We start from the raw sequence: 24,829 nt of genomic DNA on the forward strand, positions 1-24,829 counted from the left end.
GGTACACTTTACAGCACTGTTATAAGGCAAATGCAGTGTTGTAGCTCAAACTACAGTCACAGAAAAAATTATTAGACCATCGAAAGTCATCAAAAACAATGGTTATGCAATCAAATACTAACTCCAGTGTGTATCATGTAACTAAAACAGACAGGAAAGAAAACATGGAATGCCTAAAAGCACTGTTTATGTCAATACCATGCCATATTGATGTAAGAACGTAAGTGATTTTGGTTATTATCAAGAAAACATGGTTAGATATCAGCTCTTAAATTAAACTCTTATGAGCTATTTTTGTTGATATCATTATATTTGTCCAAACAAATGTACCTTTTGTTGTACCAGGCATTAAAATGACCAAGAAATCGAAGAAAACAAGGGGTGGTCTAATAATTTTTTTTCCCACGACTGTATATGTGAAATCAACAGGAGCCTAACTATTTTGCTGTAAACTTGCAATAAAATCAGCACTCACTACCCCCATGCCACCCATCAAAGCAATCCCCCACTGGAGCTGGTGTACAGTGTATTCATTTTGCAGCAGCCTCAGCCTAGCATCATGAGTCAGGGGATGGTCATCATCAGCTGGTCCTATGACAAGTATTATTAACAGTGGCATTCAAACAAATACTTTGAACTTCTTCCAGACTGATGTCCATTAAGAGAGCATGGATGGAGACCGTGGATGGAAGGAGAGAGTAGGGGGACTGTTGACAATACAGTGTTCAGTGTTTGGGGGTCACAGAGGAGTTATTATTGTCAAGAAGTGTAGACTTTGTACCATGCACAGTATGTACAAAACTTCATTAGTGTATTATAATAAATCAGGGGTGTCAAACTGATTTTAGTTCAAGGGCCACACTCAGCTGAATTTGATCTGAAGTGGGCCAAACCAGTAAAATAATAACATAATAATATATAAATAATGTCAACTCCAAATTTTTCTCTATGTTTTAGAGCAAAAAAGTAAAATTACATTATGAAAAGGTTTACAAACTATCCTTTCAAAAGATGTAAATAACATGAACAAACTGAAAAAATAAGTGTAATTTTGACAATATTCTGCCTCAGTTTATCATTTACACATGTACATTATAACTTACAGATCACAGTGGATCTACAAACACACAAAACATTTAATAACAGGCAGAATATTGTTAAAATTGTACTTATTTCTCTTAAGACATTTCAGGTTTGTTCATATTTGTTCAGGTAATTCACTTTTTTTTTTTTTTTTTTTTTTTTACAAAATTATGCTTTGTTTAAGTGTAATTACATGAAAATATTTACGTTTACAAAAAGAACAGTTTAGAGTTGTCATTATTTTTATGTTATTATGATAGTATTTTACTGAATCCTGCCCACTTTACACTGAATTGGTCTGAATGTGGAACCTGAACTAAAAGGATTGTTAATATCTTAGTGTAATTTTTTGCATTTCACAAATTCATCCCAAGGGCCAGACTGGACCCTTTGGCGAGCCGGATTTGGCCCCCGGGCCACATGTTTGACACCTGTGTAATAAATGGTTCAGTACTTTACCAGGAACTCATCTGGTGTTGATTTAGTCATAAATGAGTCTAAAAGTAGCAGACGGTTCTGAATGACCGGTGTAAGGCCATGATCCCCTGTGCCTTTTATAACTTATTGGGATACTTTTTTATAAATGCACGTACACACGCGTATGAACGTCATGGGCGCGCATGCTTCCAGAGCAGCGTACATTTATTCTGATTGCAAATTTGATACCCCGAGAAGCTACGTATTATGTGCAAAAACTGGGCGCAACCCATTTTCTGAATCCGGATCGGCGTGCCGACGACACCGATGCCTGTGCCCACAGACTGATCACAGGGCTTTTACCCGAACAGCACTGAATGGTAGCAGCTGAGACACGGGTGCGGAACGAGGGTTGCCAAAACCCGGAGGATTTCTCACGGCTCACGGACTAGAATGCTCTTCTTTCCGTATCCCCCATACACGGATGACGAGCTCCAAACAGACCTACAGTGAAAACTTTCAGCTCTACATCTGACGTGGGGGTGTTATTGAGATTTTCTGACCAAGTCCAAGAACAGACATCATGCAGGTGCAAACTGTGGGCTAACGTTACTGAAATGACTTGGTCGGCGCTGACGCGTTTCATTGTGCCATGCCAACCCCGCATTGTCAGATGCCATTTTACTCTGCGTTATCCCAGCGTCTGGAATTCCAACATACTGGGCCTGTCGTGTAATTAGAAGTTCGCAAGGCAGTAGCAAACAAGCTGGTGCAATGAGAGGCTACGCTGTCCAAGTAATTGTGCGCAATTTGTGCTGAAGCTTATGGGTCCTGCGTACTCAAGCTCCCGGCTTCCACTTGGAGAGGTGTGCTGCGGGGCTACGGCGCACTGGCTGTCGGCTTCACATCTGGACCGCCTGCCTACTGTCATCTGCGGCCTGTTCGGACTGTGCGCTCCCTGAACTTGTGTGTTTAAGGGGAACTGGTCGAGCTCGCCTCGGATGGTGTCGTGTTAGGGAGAAGGGCTGCATATTTGGCTAGGGCTTGACGTTATCGGTGATCCACTGGAACACCGTGGTCCAAAGCTGGACTGGCTGACTACTATAGGAAAAAACGGTTGACAAGCTATGGATTTTGCGTAGCGAAGTCACGCATTTTTAAAGGCAACGCTAGGGTGACATTGCAGTCTTCTCACCACATCGGTTATTTCGTCGTCCGACAAAAAAATAAAAGAGTGAAAGTGGAGTATTGTCCGTCATACGTATCAACGCAGTGGGATTTCTACGTCTGGTCGGCGTCCCCCCCCACCCTTCCCGCGGTGACGGTTATGGGTCGGAAGCGGTGTGTCGGTGCAGATTGTTCCAAGATGGCGGCCGGGTGCTGCGGGGTGAAGAAGCAGAAACTGTCGGGCTCGCCCGGGTCGGGGGGTCCCGGCGGGGTGGGGGCGGGAAGCGGGGTGGCAGGAACCGGACATTGTGGATCAGATTTGGGGATTGGCTCCTCCGCGACCGTTGCAGCAGCGGCGAACGTGAGCAGAGCCAACGGCCTGGGGGGACCCGGGGGTAACGTTAGCGGCAGCAGTAGTAGTAGTGGTAGCAGCAGCACAAACGCTCTGTCCCCAGCCCCGGCCGGTTACTCTTCATCCGGTCTCTCCCCGAATCTCAGCCCGGGACCTGGTTCGGGAAGTGGAGGCAGAAAAATGGTTGTCTCAGCGGAGATGTGCTGCTTCTGTTTTGACGTGCTTTATTGCCATCTGTACGGATACCAACCTCCGAGAACACCCAGGTTTACAAATGATCCCTAGTGAGTATTTTTGTCTTTTGTTGTGGCTGCATGTCAAAGCTGAATGGTATATTCTCTCAACAAATGTCTACTGCGGTCCATTCGATGGCTCTAGCTCCGGACTGGACCCCTGCGTTAAGGGCACGAACTGTCACACCGAAACAACATTTTACTTCAAATTAATTTAACACCAAAAACTCGCGATCACAGCTTAATATGACCAAGTTGAAATTCGGGCCTTGTAGAAAAGATTGACTGCATTGGCCTGCAGCTACACTAGCCGTAAGTCTGTCGCTATTGTTACAATGAATCGTTATCTTAGATGTCATTCTAATCAGCCTGTCATGCATCTCACTTAATAATGTACCTCCTTGCTTTAGGATTCAGTGCGGGACTTGGACGAAAAATAAATTACCACAGTGTTTTCAAACTCAAGTTAACATCGGCTAAGGTTAGCAAAAGCTGTTCGCTGCTAGCTAACACGAGCTAGCCCGAAGACTTGAAAGAAAGGGTGGAACGAGCAAGATAACATCGCTTAAAAATGTCAGTTTAACCGGCTTGACGCTGCTGTATTAGATAAACAAATCAAACGGTTAAGACATTTACCAGAATAGTTATCACTGACAGTTTGTAATCTTATTGCTAGTCTTCAATGAACTTTGGATTGCCACACACTAGTCTTAGCCTTGTTAGCGTTAGCTATAGGCTACATTAGCAAGGTACCGTAGCATTAGCACAAACGAGCTTTTAGTAATTAACTTATTTATAATTAATTGTACATGTATCAAAAACTGCATCTGATAGCACAGCCAGGTAGCCGGTCACACGGCATGTTGTACTATGGGATATAGGATGTTGTGCAGGATATAGGTGAGTATTATATCGAAATGTGTGAAAATACCAAATGGTTTTATCGTTAGCATCAATCAACAAAGAAAACGTTCTTGCTAAGACTTGACATAGGCTGTCTGAATAGGGACATTTAACTAAAACAGGGGAGTGACACTGATAAACAAGTACATGAACAGACACTTGGAACGTTTTGCTATTTGTAGTATCCAGGAAAACGTGTTTTATTTCCGAGTTTTTCGATATCATTGGCGATAATATGCGTTTTTGGCTATAGACACACGCCGCGATCACTGTAACATTATACCTTCTTTACGACCATTGTAATGTGATGCCATGTGACGAGTGGAAGTTTTACCAAGATTTTGATGTTGTAAAAGCACTGTTTACATTTTAACTGACTATTATCTTAAAATGAATGAATATACTTGTGGGTGACTGACTGACACGACTCCAGTATCAAAATAATTGTAGTGGTTACTTTATTGTGTTTTGACAGTTGTTTTTCTCCATAAATGTGAATAATTACTAATGTGTACAATTTAATGTTGAAGGTTTTGTGTACTCCATTGTACAGACACGAAAATATATATCAAACATTACACACATTAGCCTATGTCCTGTAGATGATCAAATACAGTTAATATGAAGTTGCATTCTAATCGGTTTGATTAAATTACCTAATTAGTGGATCAGTCCAGTTTGTTCCTTATAACTCAGGAAGATGATAATGTTGTTGAGGTCTTTAAATGCAATTAAAGCAGAACAAAATTGATGTTATACATATATGGAGCCCTGCATTATCTCACAAATCTCCTTGCAAATGTAGAAAAACTAAGCACACTAGTCTTATAAACAATTGATGTAACCTGTGTGATCGACACAACTGCCCAGTTGCAAGGAAGTCAAGTTATTTCTATTTTTTCTATGCTCGAGTGTCATATTTTGTGTAGAATAGTGTTACTCTCTATCTGAACAATTTTGAACCCAAGTGTTACCTGTGTTGTTTATGTGCATTTGATGTAAATGTCAACATAATCATTGCAGAAGTAAGCCATGCCAGCTATTCTCTGTATGTATGAATGTTTTATTTGATTTCCCTGACCATACCCCTTTTTAACACTACAGTATCATATTTCCTCCAGCTAAGACTGCACTTATAAAGGACTGCCCCACCATATGCTTTACGTACCAGTAGTATGCATCCCATTGAGAAATGATTAATATGTGCTTGTGATTACCCTTAAAAGACCAGAAACACTACCCCTTTCCCATTGGAATGAGGCAGAGGTCTGTCATTTTTAAATGTTAAACTGAGAAATGTATTTACCTGTTGAAAAATGCTTAATCCAACAAGCTAGCCCTGTTGTCTGTTGGAATGTAAGAGACTTTTGCCCAGAGGTGTGAAAACTCCCTAAAACAGGTTTCAGAAACCCGTACTTCAAACTGCACGGGTCTGTGGTGTCCTTTACATGTCCTTCTCTTGGAGGCATTGTCACAATGAATTATTGACACACTCAAAACAGCTACAACACTTGATGCACGTAAACAGTGTTTTTCTAAATTAGCCAGTAAACAGTACAAGTCTTTGACCATTGACCAATTTGACCAGTTTGAAGATGACAAAGACCTCAGAAAAATGTTGAAAAACAACCATCAGTGCTCCTTGGAAATGTACCATTATGATTGAAAATAATGGGGTACAATGGATGGAGTTACAGCAATAGTAGGTTTTCAAAGACTGATATATTAACAATTTGTAACAGGAAAAAGATGATCAGTTGGCCAATATCGTCCTGTCTCACCTTCAAACATTTTGATATTGAAAAAACATTGCAAGTCAATATTTCCAATTCAGAAGTGTTATGTTCAATGTCTGCTAGTTTCAGCCCCAACATCGGGTGATATGGATAGTTTGGGAAAATATAATAACATTTTTGCAGGCTACTTAACTAATTATCTACCTCTACACCCTAATTGCTTCTGTGTAATAAAGTGCATGGGGGACAACCGTGCTTAAAGGTTGTAGGAAGGGAGGTACAAGAAGTCCCAAGACTTATGAAGATCACAGCTAGTGAGTTTATGTGTGAGGCGCTAATGCAGCTTAAGTTAACTTGTCATGGGATGTAAACTAAAATGTACATTTGTTTAATGTTTCTGTAGAATTTTGAATCTACAAGTAAAAGCTGGAATTTATTCTAAGAGAAAACATCTCATGTACGTTTGATAAAATTAGATTTTAAAAAGCCTTTTTAAAGCACTTTTAGGCAATATAGCTCAAGGCTTTTTGCATTAAACATGAGTGTACCTAGAGAGTTCACACATCATGTGGGTGATCATAAAACAAGATTACGAGCCCACAGTCACGCTAACTCGGGCTGAAATTACATGTAGACACAAGAGCAGTTCTTTGACCTTAAAGCTATTATGTTAGCACGTTAGTTAAGCCTTTTAACTTGCTTGTGCTGTGTAGCCAAGGCTGGGATTGGCATTAGATTTGTAGGACTGTTGTCACAAATCTTTGTATTGAACAAAGTCAAATTAAAATGAATGAAAGCGAACAGCAGTAGATTAAAGCATGAAATTGCGATGCAGTTATGTAGGTGAAATCACACTTATTCAGAAGACGTTGTCACATTCGTGAAATGGATGACTGGGAGTCAACACTGAAATGTGACAGTTGTAGGAAGTGTGCGTCATCATGGCACTGATAGCCTTGTTTTGCATGCATTTGGATATATTCCACCATGATGCTTACCAACAAAGTCACAACAATACTGTTCTCTGAGGTGGTTGTTGTTGTAAACATTACATATGCAAGCCTAGAAAAGATGCCATATAACTGAACATGCACACAGTCTGAAGCTGGACAGTGTCAAAGTGGTTATTTCACTGTTCAAATAAGCCATTCATGCATCTCATACACCTCTGTCTCATGCCTCACTCCATTATAAGATGCAGTACCTAAATGTGTTTTAGTTTCCTAAAAGAAGTAAACCTTTTTTAAATGAAGTACTGTAAATAATGCAGTATTACAAATAATAATATCTTGGGCAAATGCAAAGTATCTTTTTCTAAATAACATCAACCTGTCCAGGGACTACAGGTGGAAATTAGCTCCAGCTATAACCTGGCACCAACATCTTCCTTTTGGCTCTGTGTATAGGTCAGTGTATTGTCATGCACTATCCCTGTTCAAACTAAATCATACCATACCAGTTCATTTGTTCTCAACTAGTTCCTAGACTAATGTTCTCTGTTTGATATGAACATCTGTCTAGTTAAAATGAATTGTTTCAAATGTATTGTGTCCTCACTTTTTACTAATAGCTGCTCCATTATTATGTAGAGGACAGCAGTTTTACCTAATGTGAAGAACAGCTGATGGATCTCATAGCAGAATTGAGTAGGTAACGGTTGCCAAATTTTATACACTGCGGAAACACTCCCTTCTGTGAATTATATAATAATCTAAAAGCCAAGAATTTTAACAGTATTATCCACATTGAGTCATCACCTGCACACTCATCTGGTTTGCACACTATTAAAGTTGAATTGCTTTAACATGGTCTCCTCTTGTCCTTTCTTGTCTTTCAGCCCGCTGTTTGTCACATGGAAAATAGGCAGAGACAAGCGGTTGAGGGGTTGTATAGGTACATTTTCTGCCATGAATCTGCACTCAGGACTCAGGGAGTACACCCTTACCAGGTAAACAACAAAACAGTGCTGTGATGGCTTTGTCAAAAGCTAAAATCAGTCAAATTAAGTGAGGAAAAATGGGATGACAGCAGGAAGAATCCCACTATGTATGATGTACAGAAATCGAAGCTGCCTCTAGAATTCTGTTGCTCTGTGCATGTTTAGTATTTCAGTTGCCACCTTTAGAATATGTATCTCTTGACTTAAGAGTTATGTGTTCAGTTTTTATTAAAACAAATGCACACTCTTAAGATCCTATAAACCCTAACTACTTTCTGCATCATCTTTTTGCAAGGATGTAATGATCCTCTGCTGTTCCATCCACAGTGCCCTTAAAGACAGCCGCTTTCCCCCAATGACAAGGGATGAGCTGCCTCGCCTCTTCTGCTCAGTGTCTCTTCTCACCAACTTTGAAGACGTCGGTGATTACCTTGACTGGGAGGTAAGTAAATTACCTGCTTCTGCCAGAATAACTGCTAGGTGTTGGCGTTTTTTTTCCCCTCCTGTTTTTATAACTTCACTAGACCGTATGCTCTAGGGGATTAAAATATTGTAACTGTTTTCACTTCTAGGTGGGTGTTCACGGTATTAGGATAGAGTTTTTCAATGAAAAAGGATCAAAGCGCACCGCCACCTACCTACCAGAGGTTGCAAAGGAGCAAGGTGAGATCTTTGTATACCGCAGTAGTTTTTTTTTTTCCACTTCTCATGGCATTGTTTTTACAAAGACTACATATAGTGCTCTGACTTTTATACCTCCTTTTTTTCTTTAGGTTGGGACCACATTCAAACCATAGATTCCTTACTACGAAAGGGAGGTTACAAAGCTCCCATCACAAATGAATTCAGGAAGACCATTAAGTTAACCAGGTAAGATTACATGTTCTTATTGTGTTTTTACCTGTACAGAGAAATGACCGTACATTGCTGCTACTGACTCATTTAAAGCTTAGTGCGCAAAGAAGCTACCCCTACTACATACTACATGGCCTCCTCTTGCAGCTTTCTCCACTCTGCTGTTACTGTTATATCTGCTGCTGTTTTGATCCATTATCCACCTCATAAGTTACTGTATTGCACTACTGCTCCCATTGTAAATAGATTTATATATACACTTTATACTCTATTATAGTTTATTTTTTATACCTCCTATTTATTCTTATTCTATTTTTACATCTTTTAAAAAATTGCATGGCTTTTAATAACAAAGTGAGAGCAAAACGGTATCTCAATCATCAGTATGTTGTGAGCATCTAATGAATTGATAATAAAAAATCAAGAATGTTTGAATCTTTAGCACAACCTTTCTACAAGATAACCAATGCAATACTGCTTCATGCCACACGGAAAAGTGAAGCTAAAATATTACAGGTCTGTCATGAGAGGTTTGGATTGGTCGTTACAGTTGTCAGTTATCTGCTTTCATCCTTTCTCTGGAAAGACCTGTGATTGGCCACAAGATCGCAAGATCCTCTAAAGCCTCAAAACGGAGCCAGTAGGTTTCTCACAGACAACTTGAATTACACTATGTTGAAAGGTTATTATGGAAGTTTCATTAAAAGATGCCAAAAAGCCCTTTTTACACAGAGAGCATGCTATGGTACCATTCAGAGGACCTCAGTGTGCTGCCATTGTTTGTTTGTACTGGCCTAAATGAAGCCAGGATAATGCCACTCTGGTATGTCATGTTTAGGCAACGTCCCCACTAATGTTTTCATTTCAAAATGAAAAGAATGCGCCACCACCACACCAGCATTTTGGCCATGTTTCAGAAGTAATTTTGGTGCACAATAATACACCTGAAATTTGTATGACATGACATGGGGTGCAGATAACACAGATGGACATGGGATTTATTGCAGATTGCTCATATAGAGGCTCACCTGCTGTGGAATTGGTCAGTATCGTGACTAAAAGCAGAATTCAGCCAGTCCTGTCTTCTGTTAGGATAGGTAGTGTCTGGTTAGAGCTAGTCAGGCAGTGGATGCATCTGTCCCATTGTTTTTTAAAGTCTTTTTTTTTTTTTTTTTTTTTTTTGCTGAACCAGCTGTCAACTGGAGTATGATCTATTACGTGCATGTTAGAAATACAGGCTTTCTGCTGTATTCAAAACAATAACAGCATGTAATTTAATCCTCTGTTGGGTCAGTCAGTCTCTAGTTCAGACATTTTCAACAGTATTATCCCGGTTGCTTTTATTTAGATGTTAACTCTGTGGGTGTGTGGGGTGGTGGGGATAAAACATTACAGTTGTGGATTGTATGCATGTATACATGCATAACCTGTCATCCGTCTTCTACAATGATGGGTCTCTTTAACACAGATGTCAATTCAGCTATGTGACTGCATCCACTGGTGTAGATGTGGAATGTCACCATTCTGTTCTTTTGTTTTTTTTGGTTTAATAGAGAACAGCAAGGCGTCAAATTGTCACCTTGAGAAGGCTGTGTAAAATGGACTTTAGGTACATGTGAAAAAAGCGACAAATATTGTTTTGTCAGAGAGAATCAGACTTGGTAGAAATGATCATTTATGTGTCACCTGATGTAACGTGCTGATTGCTGCTATTAATTGTAAGGTGAATTATCTCAAGTGGAATTACCTTTTCTGCCTCACATTCAACCCACTTTTATCTAATTCTTAGGTACCGTAGCGAGAAGATGACAATGGGTTATGCAGAGTACATCGCCCACCGCCAGCACCATCACTACCAGAACGGCATTGGGCACCCTCTACCACCCTACAACCATTATTCCTGACAGCGAGCCGCATGACCAATCATTGGACCTCTCCGCGGACCTTTTCCCAGGAGAGCCTGCCCCCTCCTGGTCTAGCTATTTTTACTACTGTACCATTTTATGATGATAGTTTCCGTTGCCATGCTGGCCGTCTTCTAGACGTTGACATGGCAACGGGTGGCAACAGAGCATCATTTGATCAGGCAAGAAAATCCACATTTTTCTTTTTATTTGCCTGTGGTTAATTTTTGCAGCATATGTATACCTATATCTATAACCCCCTTCATTCATATTTTTGAAAATTAAACAAATACTAGATTTTATTAATCTTAAGTCTTTTGAGCAAACCTAATCAGGTGTTTGATTCTGTGGATGGAAGGAAGTCTCTTTACGGTGGATTAGCACTTATATTGTTTAGGCTTTGCTACAATTTAACATTTACTAAGAAACATCTTTTTTTTTTTCTTTCTTATCTTCCTATCAGACATGTATACCATGTAGCAAGGCAACTGCAGTTCCCAAAGGCTGTGTCGTCTCTATTACGATTCCTCTCAAAAAAAAAAAAAAAATAGATTGTTAAGGTTGGTTTAGCCTTGTAAACTCTTGTAGTGTTGTAGTTGGATCTATATAATGGGATTGTATACTCCAAAGTTTAGATTGTAGGATTGTGATGCCACTTCATCAGCATATGCTGGTAACGTTTATTGTTTGAGCTCACAATTGTGTGTGTATTTCTGTGTGTGGATAAAGACATTGGTCTGCCAGAAGATGAAAACCAGTACAGTAAACTAGAAATTGGATATTACCAAAAAAAAAAAAATTCCTTAGGGAGATTTTTGGACCTCCCACCTGCCCACTCGGAGTAATTTTAGTGTTTTGTGGTGGAACCTGTAAACCTTGAACTGCGTAGGTTTGGCTATGTTCCTTTTTTTGTTGATCTTTTCATATATAAGGTGAACTGCGGAGAAAGCCATTTTGTCTGAGGATAATCATGTCTGCACAAGTGATTTAATTATCAATGTAAAAATGCTACAGGTGGGTCTGAACCCCCTCCGTTAAGGGATGCATACCCTTTGTTTAAAAAAGGGGGAGAAGGCGTAACTGCAGCTTCTGTAAGAAAAAAAAAATGCATGAACAATGCTTTCAATTAAATTTACTGCGTCTGTTGGTTTCTCAGTTTACTGGCAGGGAGTCACTTGACAGGGAGACGCTATAACTACTTAAAGCCATATTCTCTTCTTATTCCACACTTTATAAAAGTAGTCGGTTGTTTGGCTTGAAGTATTTGCATTCAGTGCCACGTAACTGGTAACCTCTGATGTATTAGGTATTCGATGTTTGAATGCAAACTGACACCAGCCAGCCTCATACTCGTCGAACCCAGTGTTTCGGTCATTCGTCAGACATCCTGTAACATTGCTTGTGTCATAGTGGAAACATTGTCTTGCCTTTTCAGACTCTAGCTAACCATCGTCACTAGTCCACAAAATATGATGTACTGAAATTGTCCTTTTTGAATGAAAACCCACCACCTGACGCACAAAGGAAGTGATCTAATTAACATGTTTGTGTCATTTAGTTGTGCATGTCATTGTGCTTGTTAGATTGAGAGACTGAAGCGGTCGCAGTATCGCGGCTGTGGATTTTGTTGTCGAAACTGCACTACTTCCCTCCCTATCTAAATGTTCTGCTGTTCAGTGAGACCCTGATGATGTGCGTGTCCACAGCACGGGGAAAATGTAGATCTGTGGTTTGTTTTGTCAGCTGTTTGGCAGTAGGTTAGAGCAAACACAATTCAATTAGTCTGAGCAGAATCTCTGCATGGAGCCCAGTGGCATGCAGTCGAGGTCTACAAATCAAAAGCCAGACTTAAGAAGCCATTTCCCATCCAGACGTTGCTTGTTGTGAGTCACATCCACACACACTAGGCTAGTGGGACTTACTGTCGAGGGTCATCATGTGACCCTCCCTCACTTCGGGTTTTGGTTTTAGTTCTGCTAACTGGAATTTTTGAGAGGTTCTTGTTACTTGACCAACATCTTCCTTTGTAACAGCCTTTACTAACTGACAGGTTATTTTTCTTTATGCAAAATGTCAAGGGCTTTTGGCACTCCATCCACAGTAACCCGAAATGACCCAGATTTAAGTTGTGTTGCCTTAAATGAATGATTTAATATGATGGACCAGTAGATGATACTGAGTGTTCCTCTGTCCCATGGTGGGCACTTTCCCTATCTTTACACCACAGGATAGCAAAGAGATGAAGTTTTCCTCACTTTGATGCTAGTGCTAATACTTCTCTAGGGCTCCTGAATGCCTGCAGTCTCCTGTTCGCTTCCATCTTACTCTACTGCTGGTCCTTCATACATTTAATTTTTGTAGAGCCACAGACAGACTTCAGAAACACACATTGTGTGAAGATTCTGTCGCACATTGTGTGTCATTGCCCTAAATGCCCAAACCATGGGACGAGGGTTTCATAGCTCCAGTAAAACGTACGCTCTATGACAAATACACTACATGAGTTTCCAAGAGGAACAGTCAGACATTCATCTCCCGGTCCATTTAATACAGCACAACCTGAATTTTTCTGCTGCAAAACCAAATTGACCATGCTCTTTTACATAAATGTCTTTGTATAAACATGCAATGTATTTTGTTGCATGTATGTATGAGTATGAGACCTATGGTTTTATCCATGATATGCTTGATCTATGGCTTAGACACTCTTATTAACCATTAAGAGATTTAAAAGACAAATATGGTGCTATCGGACCTCATATTGGGGTGGTCACAGCTCGTGACTGGTCATGCGGACTCATTGATCATATCATACTTAAAGATGCTACATGTAAGATTTTCTCTTTGGTATATTACTGTGAAATTAGCTATGACGGCGCATTTTTATTACCGAAGGACGTGACTGTCACCAATACAAACAGTAGCCCTGAGAATCTCTGCTTTCATTTCTGTGCACTGTGGGATTTGGGATCAGTTCCCTATGGGAAAAACAGACACGCCAAATGAAGAAGGAAAAGTCCCAGCAGCAAACAAGTCCAGGGGGCTATGGAATGTACTGTTAGCGGTCGTCATAATGATTTAACGGGGGTATATTAAGAGAAAATCCTACATGTGTTACCTTTAATATCCTTGATATATGCAGATCTGTTCAACAGGTGTTTTTTGTTTTCCTACCAGTGCAAGTCAACACCCCTGCAGGTTTGAAAGGACAAGAAGTCACATGTTAACCCTCTTCCCTGTTTACTCCCTACACTGTGGCCCAACTTTATGGCCTAGTATGTTAAGGTGTGACATGTGTTGTTCAGTAGATAGTGGCGGCCATCCTCCTCTGGAAGATTGGCTGCAGCCTGTGTTTTTCCTCTAGCTGCTGAATTGTTTGACCTCCTCTAAAAAGGTTTCTTATTCAGTGGATGGTCCTGTAATCACTGAAGGAAGCATCTCTTAAGATGGGACGCAGAGTTATTGTTTTACATAGAACATGCAGAAAACTAGTCCTACTTCTGTACTGATTAACTGTTTAAAGCATTGATACCTCATGGGATATTATGGAACGGCATTTGTAGTTTGTTGTAGCAGATTGTGTTTTGGTTCCATACCAGGGTTAGAGTTCAGCCTCAGCATTCCTTGTGTGGTCATTCTCATATGTCGTGGAATGCTCAAGCTCGTGTTACCTTCGTATGTTTGACTGAACCAAAGATGCCAGCGGCCATGCCCAAATGCTGCTCTTCAGGCCTGGCTTCCTGTCCTTCCAAAAAACACCCCTGCATATGACAAAATGTTCTTTATGTCTTTTTTTTTTTTTTTTTTGTGCGATTTCTCAACTGTCTAGACTTATGAAGCAACCTGATGTTTCAATGAATTTTCATTGAGTCTATCTCTGAAGCTGTTTATAAGCTTCACGGATGGTTAAAATGGTTGCAAATCGTTGTTACTTGTTTTGTTTATTATTATTATTATTATTATTATTATTATTTAGTATTATTGCTATAATTTACAAAAATGAAAATCCCATGGTGTGCCTCCTAGCTTTATGGGTTTATAAATGTTTTTTTCCCTAAAGACCAGCAGTTATACTTTGTATAAAAGATGGATTTTCCTTATTTTTTATGCCATTAAAGATGAAAAAGCCTGTTTTCTTTACTCTGGACCCAGTAGCTGCACTGGTATACAATCGCACTGATAGATGAATTAAAAAAAAAAAAAGGAATAAATGAATCAATAATAATAATGATAATGACAAATGAAATAAGAACTACAATAAACTTGTGTTTGAGACTTTTATTAAAAAACACTTTAAAACCCTAAAAAAAAGAAATGACTGTTTTTGTACATCAAAATAAATTCTTTTCAAAAGAATATTTTGGATCTAGTTTCAAAATTATTTTAGTGGTTTTCTATGTTCTGAATTTTTGAGACACTGACTTCTAAGATGTGTCACTGTACAAAATGAATTTTTTCTGTTGCAGTGGCCTGATGGGCTGGGAGGGTTACCTGGTGTAACTCCTCATACCAACTTTTTATTTCTTTTCCTTTTGACTTTTTTTTTTTTTTTGGGGGGGGGGGGGGGGGATCTTTGTTTCTCTGATTTAGTAACTTGAAAATGTTGACGGAATAATACGAACTGGGAATTTAAAACTCATCCCCTGTAGAGCTAGACCCTTCCTCCTTTCCTATTGAATTGCTGTTAGTGTGACAAGACTTGAAATGGGCATTTATTATGATAGTATGACTCCAAAAGAAAAACAAACACAAAAAAACACACAAAAAGACAAAAAATAATTTAGCAAAAAAATTGCAAAAGAAAAGAGTGGGGCGGGTGGAAAGAAAATATATATAGATGGGTTATCTGAGTATGTAAGCAATGGCTGTGAAGATATGTAGTTTTAAACATTGTTATTACCTTTTAAAATCATTTATTCAATAAAAAACACAAAATCAATTGAAAAGAGAGAATGTGTATGTCTATTTTCTTTCAGCGCATGCATTTGCAGATACAGTATCACATTTAATGACTGAGTATTTGTAGGTAAGAAAATGCTGTTAAGTGAGATTCACATCGATTTGCTCCACTATATTCACGCTGACTGTGTCTTAATATCTCATACAGGGAAATGGAGAGTAAACTGAAAGTGTAAAGGACACTGTGACATTAATTGTGAATAGCTGGCAAAAAGCGTTTTCTGTGTCTGCATTGCATCATATCATGATTCAGGAGAAGAATCGGGGTTTTCATTCATAAACCACCAAGTCCATGGTTTAACTCAGTCCTGTGTTGCATTTCTCTGCTCCCATGTTAAAGGCTTTCTTTTATTTTTAACAAAACTGTAAAGTCCTGCTTGGTTTATGAGAATCATCCCCTTGAATCACAGTCTTCATGTTTGGAGGGTTGGAGGCCATGTGCTGTGGTAGTTAATGACCTCAAACTAAAAGCAATATGTGAAATATTCCATATTTCCTCACACTTATAGACGTATACCAGCACAGTTCATTACACAGGGATTTCATCATTTGTGCTTAACATAGACAAACAAAAGTCCTTTTCAGTGTTCATTCCCTGTCTCTTCTATTTTTTTCTCTCTCTTCCTGTAGCCAGCGGGTATAAGTTGTCGCATACGATTGTCAATTCTCATAAAAAGGTCCACAGTAGGAGGTTTTATTAAGGCAGGATTTGATGACAGGAAAATGTTCAGCAGGTTTTGACACAATTTGAAGCTACTATAGAATAAAATGAACAGAAAAAGACCTAAAGGAATGTCTTATATCCTAAGGCAGGTGCTATTTATGTGTTACTTTTTAAAGACTGTGTCTGAAAAAATATTTGCTTGAGGTTAGATTCCACCCGCAGAAAATTAATGTTGTCAAAGGGACTCTTTTTTTTTTTTTTTTTTTTTTTTTTTTTTTTTAACACAAACCCTAATGTTTTTTTTTTTCTTCCAACTTTATTCAAAACATTTCTGTATACAGTACAAAAATATGAACAAACAAGAAGATGTAAAAAAGGAAAAAGCAATTGAACATATAAGTTTAAGAAAATAATGCATAGATTTAAAGATACAAAGCATAATATACACATAATAGTGTAAAAAAGTAAATAAATAAAAATAACAAATCTAACAAATATAAATAAATGCAACAGAGAGTTCAGTCAATATTAAATAATTGTTTATAAATAGCCAGGGTGTTTTTTTTTTTATTATAGACAAATTCTAAAGATTTAATATCATTTTCAAATTCCAATAGGAAGATTATAAAATTTGGGTGTGTTTTAGCATATTTATTTCTATGTATATGAAATTTTGAAAATAACATGAACAAATTTACAACAAATTCTAAATTGTGAATATTATGTTTAAAGCATGTAATTACATTTTGGGATGTTATAGTTATTACCTCCGCCAAGGAGGTTATGTTTTTGCCAGGGTTTGTTTGTCTGTCTGTTTGTCTGTCCGTTAGTGTGCAACATAACTCAAAAAGTTATGGACAGATTTTGATGAAATTTTCAGGGTTTGTTGGAAATGGGATAAGGAAGAAACGATTAAATTTTGGTGGTGATCGGGGGTGGGGGGGCCCATGGGGGGGGGGGGCGCAGACCAGAAAATTCCATCAAAATCTGTCCATAACTTTTTGAGTTATGTTGCACACTAACGGACAGACAAACAGACAGACAAACAGACAGACAAACAAACCCTGGCAAAAACATAACCTCCTTGGCGTGGGGGGGCCCACGGGGGGGGCCACTGATCAGCCTTGGCGGAGGTCTGCGCTCTCTGAGTGCTTCTAGTCTTATTATTACTTTAGTTATGATATATTTTTCAATTCTGGACCAGAAATTATAAAATGTTCACATAGAAAGAATAAGTGCAGAGTAGTTTCAGAGTAAGAATGACAAAAGCTACATATTTCTTCCACATCAGAGAAGCGAGACAAAATAGCGTTGGAGGTATATACGTTATGTGAAATTTTGAGATGTAAAATTCTGATTTTGTTATTAATACAATATTTATACAGTAATGTCCATGCTTTTGACCACTCAATTTTAGAGAAAGTTGAATTCCATAATGCTTTACCTCTGACAAACCCTAATGTTTTTCTAATCCTAGTAGTAGTTATTTACCTAAACCTAACAAAACTGACTGAAAAACAGACAATTTAGTATATGAGAATAAAACTATTGTGTCAGATTCTTGTGCCCACTCTGTCTGTTGCAGAGATTTACATTATATATTATTCCATACTGTGTGCATGTACTTTAAGGTTTAAATGAGCAAACTTAAAGGCTCTTCTACAGTTATGTGGGTTTGCCTCCGTTATAATATTCTCTGAATTTTGCATTTTTCAGTGAAAATCAAGTATTTTCCTGTATTTAATTTACTGGTCACATAGACATTCATAAAAGAGTAAATTCAAAGGTTACTACATGGAAAAGTTAGTTTTGCAGCTAAATATATCATTAACTGAACATAAAAAGTAACTATTGTTAATTTGTCAAACTACATGAGGAGAAGATGAGTGTTTTCACGTTAACTACAGTGCCATTGAACGTCCAAATGGGTCATATTTGATGCTGCTGAGAAGCTAAGGAACTGCATCTTGCCTGGATTATTTCAATATATTGATAGGGTTAGTGGTAAAAAAAAAAGTTTTGAACCTTTTCAGATCAGTTGATACTTTTGGTCACCAGTAGCTGTTTAGGTCTTTGAGGGTTAAAGGGCTAATATTAAGTAACATAAACAGGTAAACTTAAGTGATTCATAGGTAGAAATTCAGTTTTCCTAGCCTGAAGAAAAACACAGAAAGTTGGATGGCAGTGGGGATGAAGGATCCTCTGTCTCGATGATGATTCATTGTGTAATAGTGTAATGCAATGACTGTAGCATCAAAATCACTTGTAACATGAAAATGAAGATTAAGGGGGTCCCAACTGCAAAAGCTTTTAACATTAACCCATAAAGACCCAAACAGCATCTGGTGATCAAAACTGTCAACTGATGTAAACGTTTAATACCTGCTGATCCACTAATTTTATCAATACATGTAAATACTTGGTGTAAAATACAGTTTGTCATCTTTTCATGGTCATTAGATATGACCCATTTGGACGTTCAGAGGCTCCGTAGTGAACGTGGAAACACCGTCATCTTCTACAACATTGATTCACTAGTAAAACCCATGGAGTTGGATCAATGACAGCGGATGGACACACTTGATTTATCTTCACTTAATGATATATTTTACTAGAAAAGTCACTTTTGCAGTTTTCTCTGTTCTGATATGATATGAATTTACTCTGAGCTTTTATGAACATCTACATAATCATTAAATTGAATATAGGAAAATACCTGATTTTCACTGAAAAAAATATAAATTTTTGTATTTGTTTCTATTTCATTTATTTATCTAGACAGGGACAATGCACAATATACATTAACCTTAAACAGGACAGATGTAGTGTACCAGGTTTTAGCACTAGTGCCAATTTTCACCTGTTGTCCTTGGGCAGGCTGATGTTATCATTAAAAAAGCAGACATTAATACAAACTAAAACATACAAAGAGCAGTATAACTCCATCTATATATATATGTAAAAAATAAATAAATAAAATCATTCACATAAAGCACAGGTGTCAAACATGCGGCCTGGGGGCCAAATCCGGCCCGCCAAAGGGTCCAGTCTGGCCCTTGGGATGAATTTATGAAATGCAAAAATTATACTAAGATATTAACAATCCTTTTAGTTCAGGTTCCACATTCAGACCAATTCAATCTCAAGTGGGTCAGACCAGTAAAATACTATCATAATAACATAAAAATAATGACAACTCCAAATTTTTCTCTTTGTGAATGTAAATATTTTCATGTGTTTACACTAAAACAAAGTATAATTGTAAAAATGTAAATAATCTTAACAAATATGAACAACCTGAAATGTCTTAAGAGAAGTAAGTGTAATTTTAACAATATTCTGCCTGTTACTAAATGTTTTGTGTATTTTTTATATTATAATGTACATGTGTAAATGATAAACTGAGGCAGAATATTGTTAAAATTACACTTATTTTTTCAGTTTGTTCATGTTATTCACATTGTTTGAAAGGACAGTTTGTAGATGTAAACCTTTTAATAGTGTAAATCAGGGGTGTCAAACTCATTTTAGTTCAGGGGCCACATTCAGCCCAAATTGATCTCAAGTGGGCCGGACCAGTAAAACAATAGTATAATAGCCTGTAAATAATGATGACTCCACAATTTTCTCTTTTTTTTAGTGCAATCAAAATTAAATTATAAAAATATGTACATTTGCAAACTATCCAAACAAAAATGATGTGAACAACCTGGAAAAAAAAACTGAAATTTCTTGAGAAAAATAAGTGCAATTTTAACAATACTACACCTCAACTTACCATTTATACATGCATATTACGGATTGGATCTACAAAGGCACAAAATATTTAATAACAGGAAGAATAATTAAAATTTCACTTTCAAAATTTCAGGTTTTTTGCATTTTATTGTTAAAGGATATTTTGTAAATGTTAATATTTTCATCATTTAATGTAAGTTTTTACACTAAAACAAAGAGAAAAATTTGGAGTTGGAGAAAAATTTGGAGCTTTTTTACAGATGTAATGTAATATTATGTTTTCACATTAAACTAAGAAAATTTGGAGTCATTATTTCTAGGTTATTATACTATTATTTTAGTTGAAATCACATTGGTCTGTATGTGGAACCTAAACAAAAACAACTACGACATCCTTGATTGTTAATATCTTAAGTGTAATTTTTGCTGATTCATCCTGCGGGCCAGATTGGATCCTTTGGCGGGCCGGTTTTGGCCCCTGGGCCGCATGTTTGACACCCCTGGTGTAAATTAACTTTTTTCGCTCTTAAACATAGAGAAAAGTTTGGAGTTGACATTATTTCTATATTATTGTTATTATTTTACTGGTTCGGCCCATGTTAAATCTAATTTAGCTGAATGTGGCCCCTGAACTAAAATGAGTTTGACACCCCTGACATAAAGGATAATATTACAATAAATTGTGATAAATCACTTAAGAAAGGTTAAATATATACTGAAAAATCATTTGGGAACCACCACAGATTTAGCACTGGGTCTTTATGGGTTAAGACTGCAGCTAATGAGAACATTTCCAAAGTTTTTTATTTTAATTTTATCGTTCACTACTAATACAACCCCTGCATGCATAAACAGACTTTAATAATGAGAAAGGCCTGGATGTTTGCTGCAGCTCCTCATCTGAAACGACTCTGCACCGAGTCAGGAGAAGTCTGGGCAGGTGTGGCTGAAAATACTGCAGTGGTTACATGATATTCATGGCTAAGTGCTCAGAGAGAGTGGAGTGGTTAAGTCTGCTGGCTGCATGGAACCACACATGAATTCACGCTGGCCTCAGATCAAATCGAACCAGTGCTTCACTTTCTCCCTCTCTGTCTCTCTCTCTTTCTGTCGAGCCTCTGGCACTCCATCTGTCTGAATATTAATGGCAGTGAATGGGCTCCCCGCTCTAAAATAACACATTCACTGAGGATTCCCACACACTCCCAGGGCTGCTAATACTGTTTTGACTCACTCACAGTCAATCATTTTCAACCGTGTGTAGTGAATAGTAGGCAGTAATCAGTCTACGGTGACAAAATGACACATTTTGTTTTACGCTTCCTCTTCTCTCAAGTGATTAATTCAAGTTTAACCCATGGAGACCCAGAGTTACTTGTGCAGCAGTTCTCAAATTAGTTTTTCTCTACATTTAACTTTTCTTAAGTGATTTATGACTATTTATTATAATATTATCCTCTGTATTTTGTTTTTTTTTTTCCAGTGACAATCAGGTATTTTCCCGATTTAACCCTTTCATGCATAGTGGTCACTACAGTGGACAGTTATTCTACAGCTGTTTTCTTGTATATTCAGGTGTTTTGTTGTTTTAGTCCCATATCAGTCAACACAGTGGACGCTTATGCATCATCCCATACACTGACATTCATACCATTACTGTAACTTTCCTGTTCTTTTATCTAAATTAATTGTTAATTATTAGACTGTAATTAACTGTTTTTTGGGGTTTTTTTTTTAACAAAAATGTTTTTTTTTCTTTTTTTGCATATTATCTGAGTAAGTAATAACTAGTATTATAGTTTGTTAAAATGTGACAAAACATCAGATTAGCAGCATTAACCTTCTGAGACCCAGGAAAGTGAAATTTTTAGCTTTTTTTCCATTAAACAATTGTCGTGATTGGAAACTACATAATACAACAGTTGTTTTTTTGTTTTGTTTTGTTTTTTCTGAGACATTTTAAAAAAATTATTTGTATTTAGTTATTTTTTTTAATGGAATGTCCTTTACAATAGTCAGCATTTTTTAAGTAAAACTGTCAAACTTTTGTCCCCTACAGAGGACAAAAATGCATTGCTGGGTCTCAGGTGGCTAAAAATGCTTTTATTTAATAGCTTTCACACAGTATGTCAGTAAATGCATGTTTCTGAGCTTCAAAAATTAAACGCATGGTGTCCAGTGGATTGGACATTTTTGTAACTCCATGAAAAGTAGGTTCATAAAGAAAAAAAAAAAAAGAAACATCAGTCACAGTTTTTTTTTTTCATGCCTAAAGAGGAATAAAAACACTCAGGAAAAAAATCTTGATTAAGGTTCTCAAAATTCATGCATGAAAGGGTTAATCTACTAATTATGCAGATTTTCATAAAAGCTCAGTTTAAGGCTCATTTCATTTCATTCATTCATTTATTTGTTCCAGTCAGAAGAAAAAACTAAACTTTTACATGTGCAAAGAACTAATAGCAGAGCAAATACATTAATAAATAGAGGTGCTCAAGACCATATAGAAATTGCTATGTACAGTAGTAATAACAAAATAAATTCAATAAGTACTGCTCAAAAAGGAGTGGGAAGAAGAAAATGTATTAAATCCCACCCCCACCTCTCATTTATACAACATAACACATTACCTTTGCTTCCTTAATGATAAAGTTACATTTGTTTAAAGTCCTAATAATGTAAATAATAGATTAGGAAAACTGATGTATATTACACATAACAACTATCTAAATGAGTCTGCATGACATATAATACAAATAATTCAACAATAATTACATACTAACAATAGGAATGGAAGTGATACATACCAACGTGGGAAACAACGACAAGCACACACCAACAAAGGCAGGAAAAAGCCAAAGATGAAATGACCCAGCAATTAACAATAAGCCCCGCCCTCCCTGTACTGTGACCAGACCATCTGTTTGTTAAGTGCATTAAAACTGTAACTGTAAGACTGAGGGATATTATATCAAAACCCAATAAAACTGAAGAAAAAGTGACTATTTTAGTAAAGATATCAATAACTGAATATAAAAACAAGCATCTCTGTCTGCTGTCATTGATCCAACTCCATGGGTTTTACTGGTAAATCAATGTTGTAGAAGATGACGGTGTTTCCACGTTCACTACGGAGCCTCTGAACATTCAAATGGGTCATATCTGATGACCATAAAAGGATGAATAACAGCATTTCACACCAATTATTTCCATGTGTTGATGGGTTTTCTTGGTTCAGAAGTTGCTAAGCATTTTAGATCAATAGATGATTTTGGTTGCCAGTGGATGTTTGGGTCTTTATGGGTTAATAAAGTTACAACAGGGTTCGTACAGGTGCTTGAAATCCTTGAAAATGCTTGAATATCATTGTTGTGTTTTCAAGGTCTGAAAAGTGTTTGAAGTTTTGTTCAAGTGCTTGTAATTCTAACTCTATGATGTGATTTATCTATTTATTTTTAATGTTAACTCTACCAGGTTATGACAAGCCAAAGCTACTTACAGAGAGGTGGTACATTTTGAAAAATAAAACTTAATGTCAAAAAAGAACATTAGTGGGTGTTCTCAGGTCGATTCCAGGTACATTTTTATCTTAATCTTTGTCTTAGTATGAGTGTGTCTAAAGAACGCCAAGTGGCTTCCCTTTTTTTGGATAAAACTTTGTATTCTTATTTAATTTCTAAACTTTTTGCTATTTTGAAACACAATTACCCCACCCCCTAAAGACGAGGCAAGGAGTATTGTTTTTGGTTCGGTTTGTTTGTTAACACTCTAGCAGTAAAACTATTGGTTGAATTCATACCATATTGGGTTTATAGATTGCCAGTGACCCAGAATAGATGTCATTACATTTTGGGAAAACTAGGTCAAAGTTAAATTTTTTTAATGAATTAAAAAAAAAAAAAAAAAAATTCTGCCATTTACTTATAATGGGTGAAATTTCAAATGTCTATAAAAACAATGATTTTGTTTCAATTTACTTCAAACGTGACACAGAGCAACATCAGCACACGCATAGATATGATGACATCAGTTGGATTCATGTCAAAATAAGCTACAATACATGTGAGGGGCGGAGTTTGTTGTGCCTGGCACCACTTGTTTTGGCATAATACTATGTACATCATTGTGATAAAAAGAGAAAAATAATAATCATGAGTATATGTTTTCCTGTAGATATGTATTTTACCCCAGTGATAAGGTGCTGTGCTGGAAAAAAAAAATGAAAATGACCCTTAAAAGTGTTTAAAAAGTGCTTGAATTTGACCTTGAAAAATGTGTAGGAACCCTATACAATAATGTCCATCATGTGAAAAGGATGCAGTGTAGGCCTTAATGTTCTAATTTGGTTTCAATATTGGTAAAATTTGTTCCTAATAATTAAATCATAGAATAAATATAATCCAAGCTGTTATGAATGTAAATGCACACACACAGTCTGTAGATAATTCCAGAGTATAGTCAAATAAGACGTTTGTGTAGATTCTCAGTCGTCCAGGTCATGGTAATCATCAACTGGTTAAATCAAAAGCAACTGGCAGTTTGGCAGTTGAGGATCAAATAATATATTACAGGCATAATTTAGGAGAAAATGTAGCAAAAAAGGAATGGTTCAGAGGGAATTTCTTATTTTCAGCAGTTAACAGTCATTCTAAATTACTCCAAAACAAGTGGATAAGCAGATAATATGTTACTCCTGTTAAGCTGCATCATTATAATCTTGGTCTGGACAAGATGCATTAAATGTAACCACCAAAAGGGGTCACTGTTTCACTGTATATGCTTTTGGGAGAACGTGTTAAATTTGCAAAGTCATGTTATTGGAAAAGTAATCCTAAATGATGCATACTGACGTCGTATTATTATTTTTTTTTTTTTTTTA

At 37.2% G+C, this 24,829-nt stretch overlaps 1 protein-coding gene across 1 annotated transcript; it reads left to right on the forward strand.

The window, feature by feature from the left end:
* Positions 1-1,795: 1,795 nt before the first annotated feature.
* ammecr1 (AMMECR nuclear protein 1) lies at positions 1,796-15,340 on the forward strand. Its single transcript, XM_030153818.1, has 6 exons — positions 1,796-3,303; positions 7,729-7,839; positions 8,158-8,272; positions 8,403-8,493; positions 8,604-8,700; positions 10,475-15,340. Exons 1-6 carry the CDS (start codon positions 2,828-2,830, stop codon positions 10,587-10,589), a joined length of 1,005 nt encoding a protein of 334 aa, XP_030009678.1. The 5' UTR covers positions 1,796-2,827; the 3' UTR covers positions 10,590-15,340.
* Positions 15,341-24,829: the final 9,489 nt, after the last annotated feature.

The sequence above is a fragment of the Sphaeramia orbicularis genome, chromosome 14, assembly GCF_902148855.1.
Source record: "Sphaeramia orbicularis chromosome 14, fSphaOr1.1, whole genome shotgun sequence".
In the NCBI taxonomy this organism is placed as follows: domain Eukaryota; kingdom Metazoa; phylum Chordata; class Actinopteri; order Kurtiformes; family Apogonidae; genus Sphaeramia; species Sphaeramia orbicularis.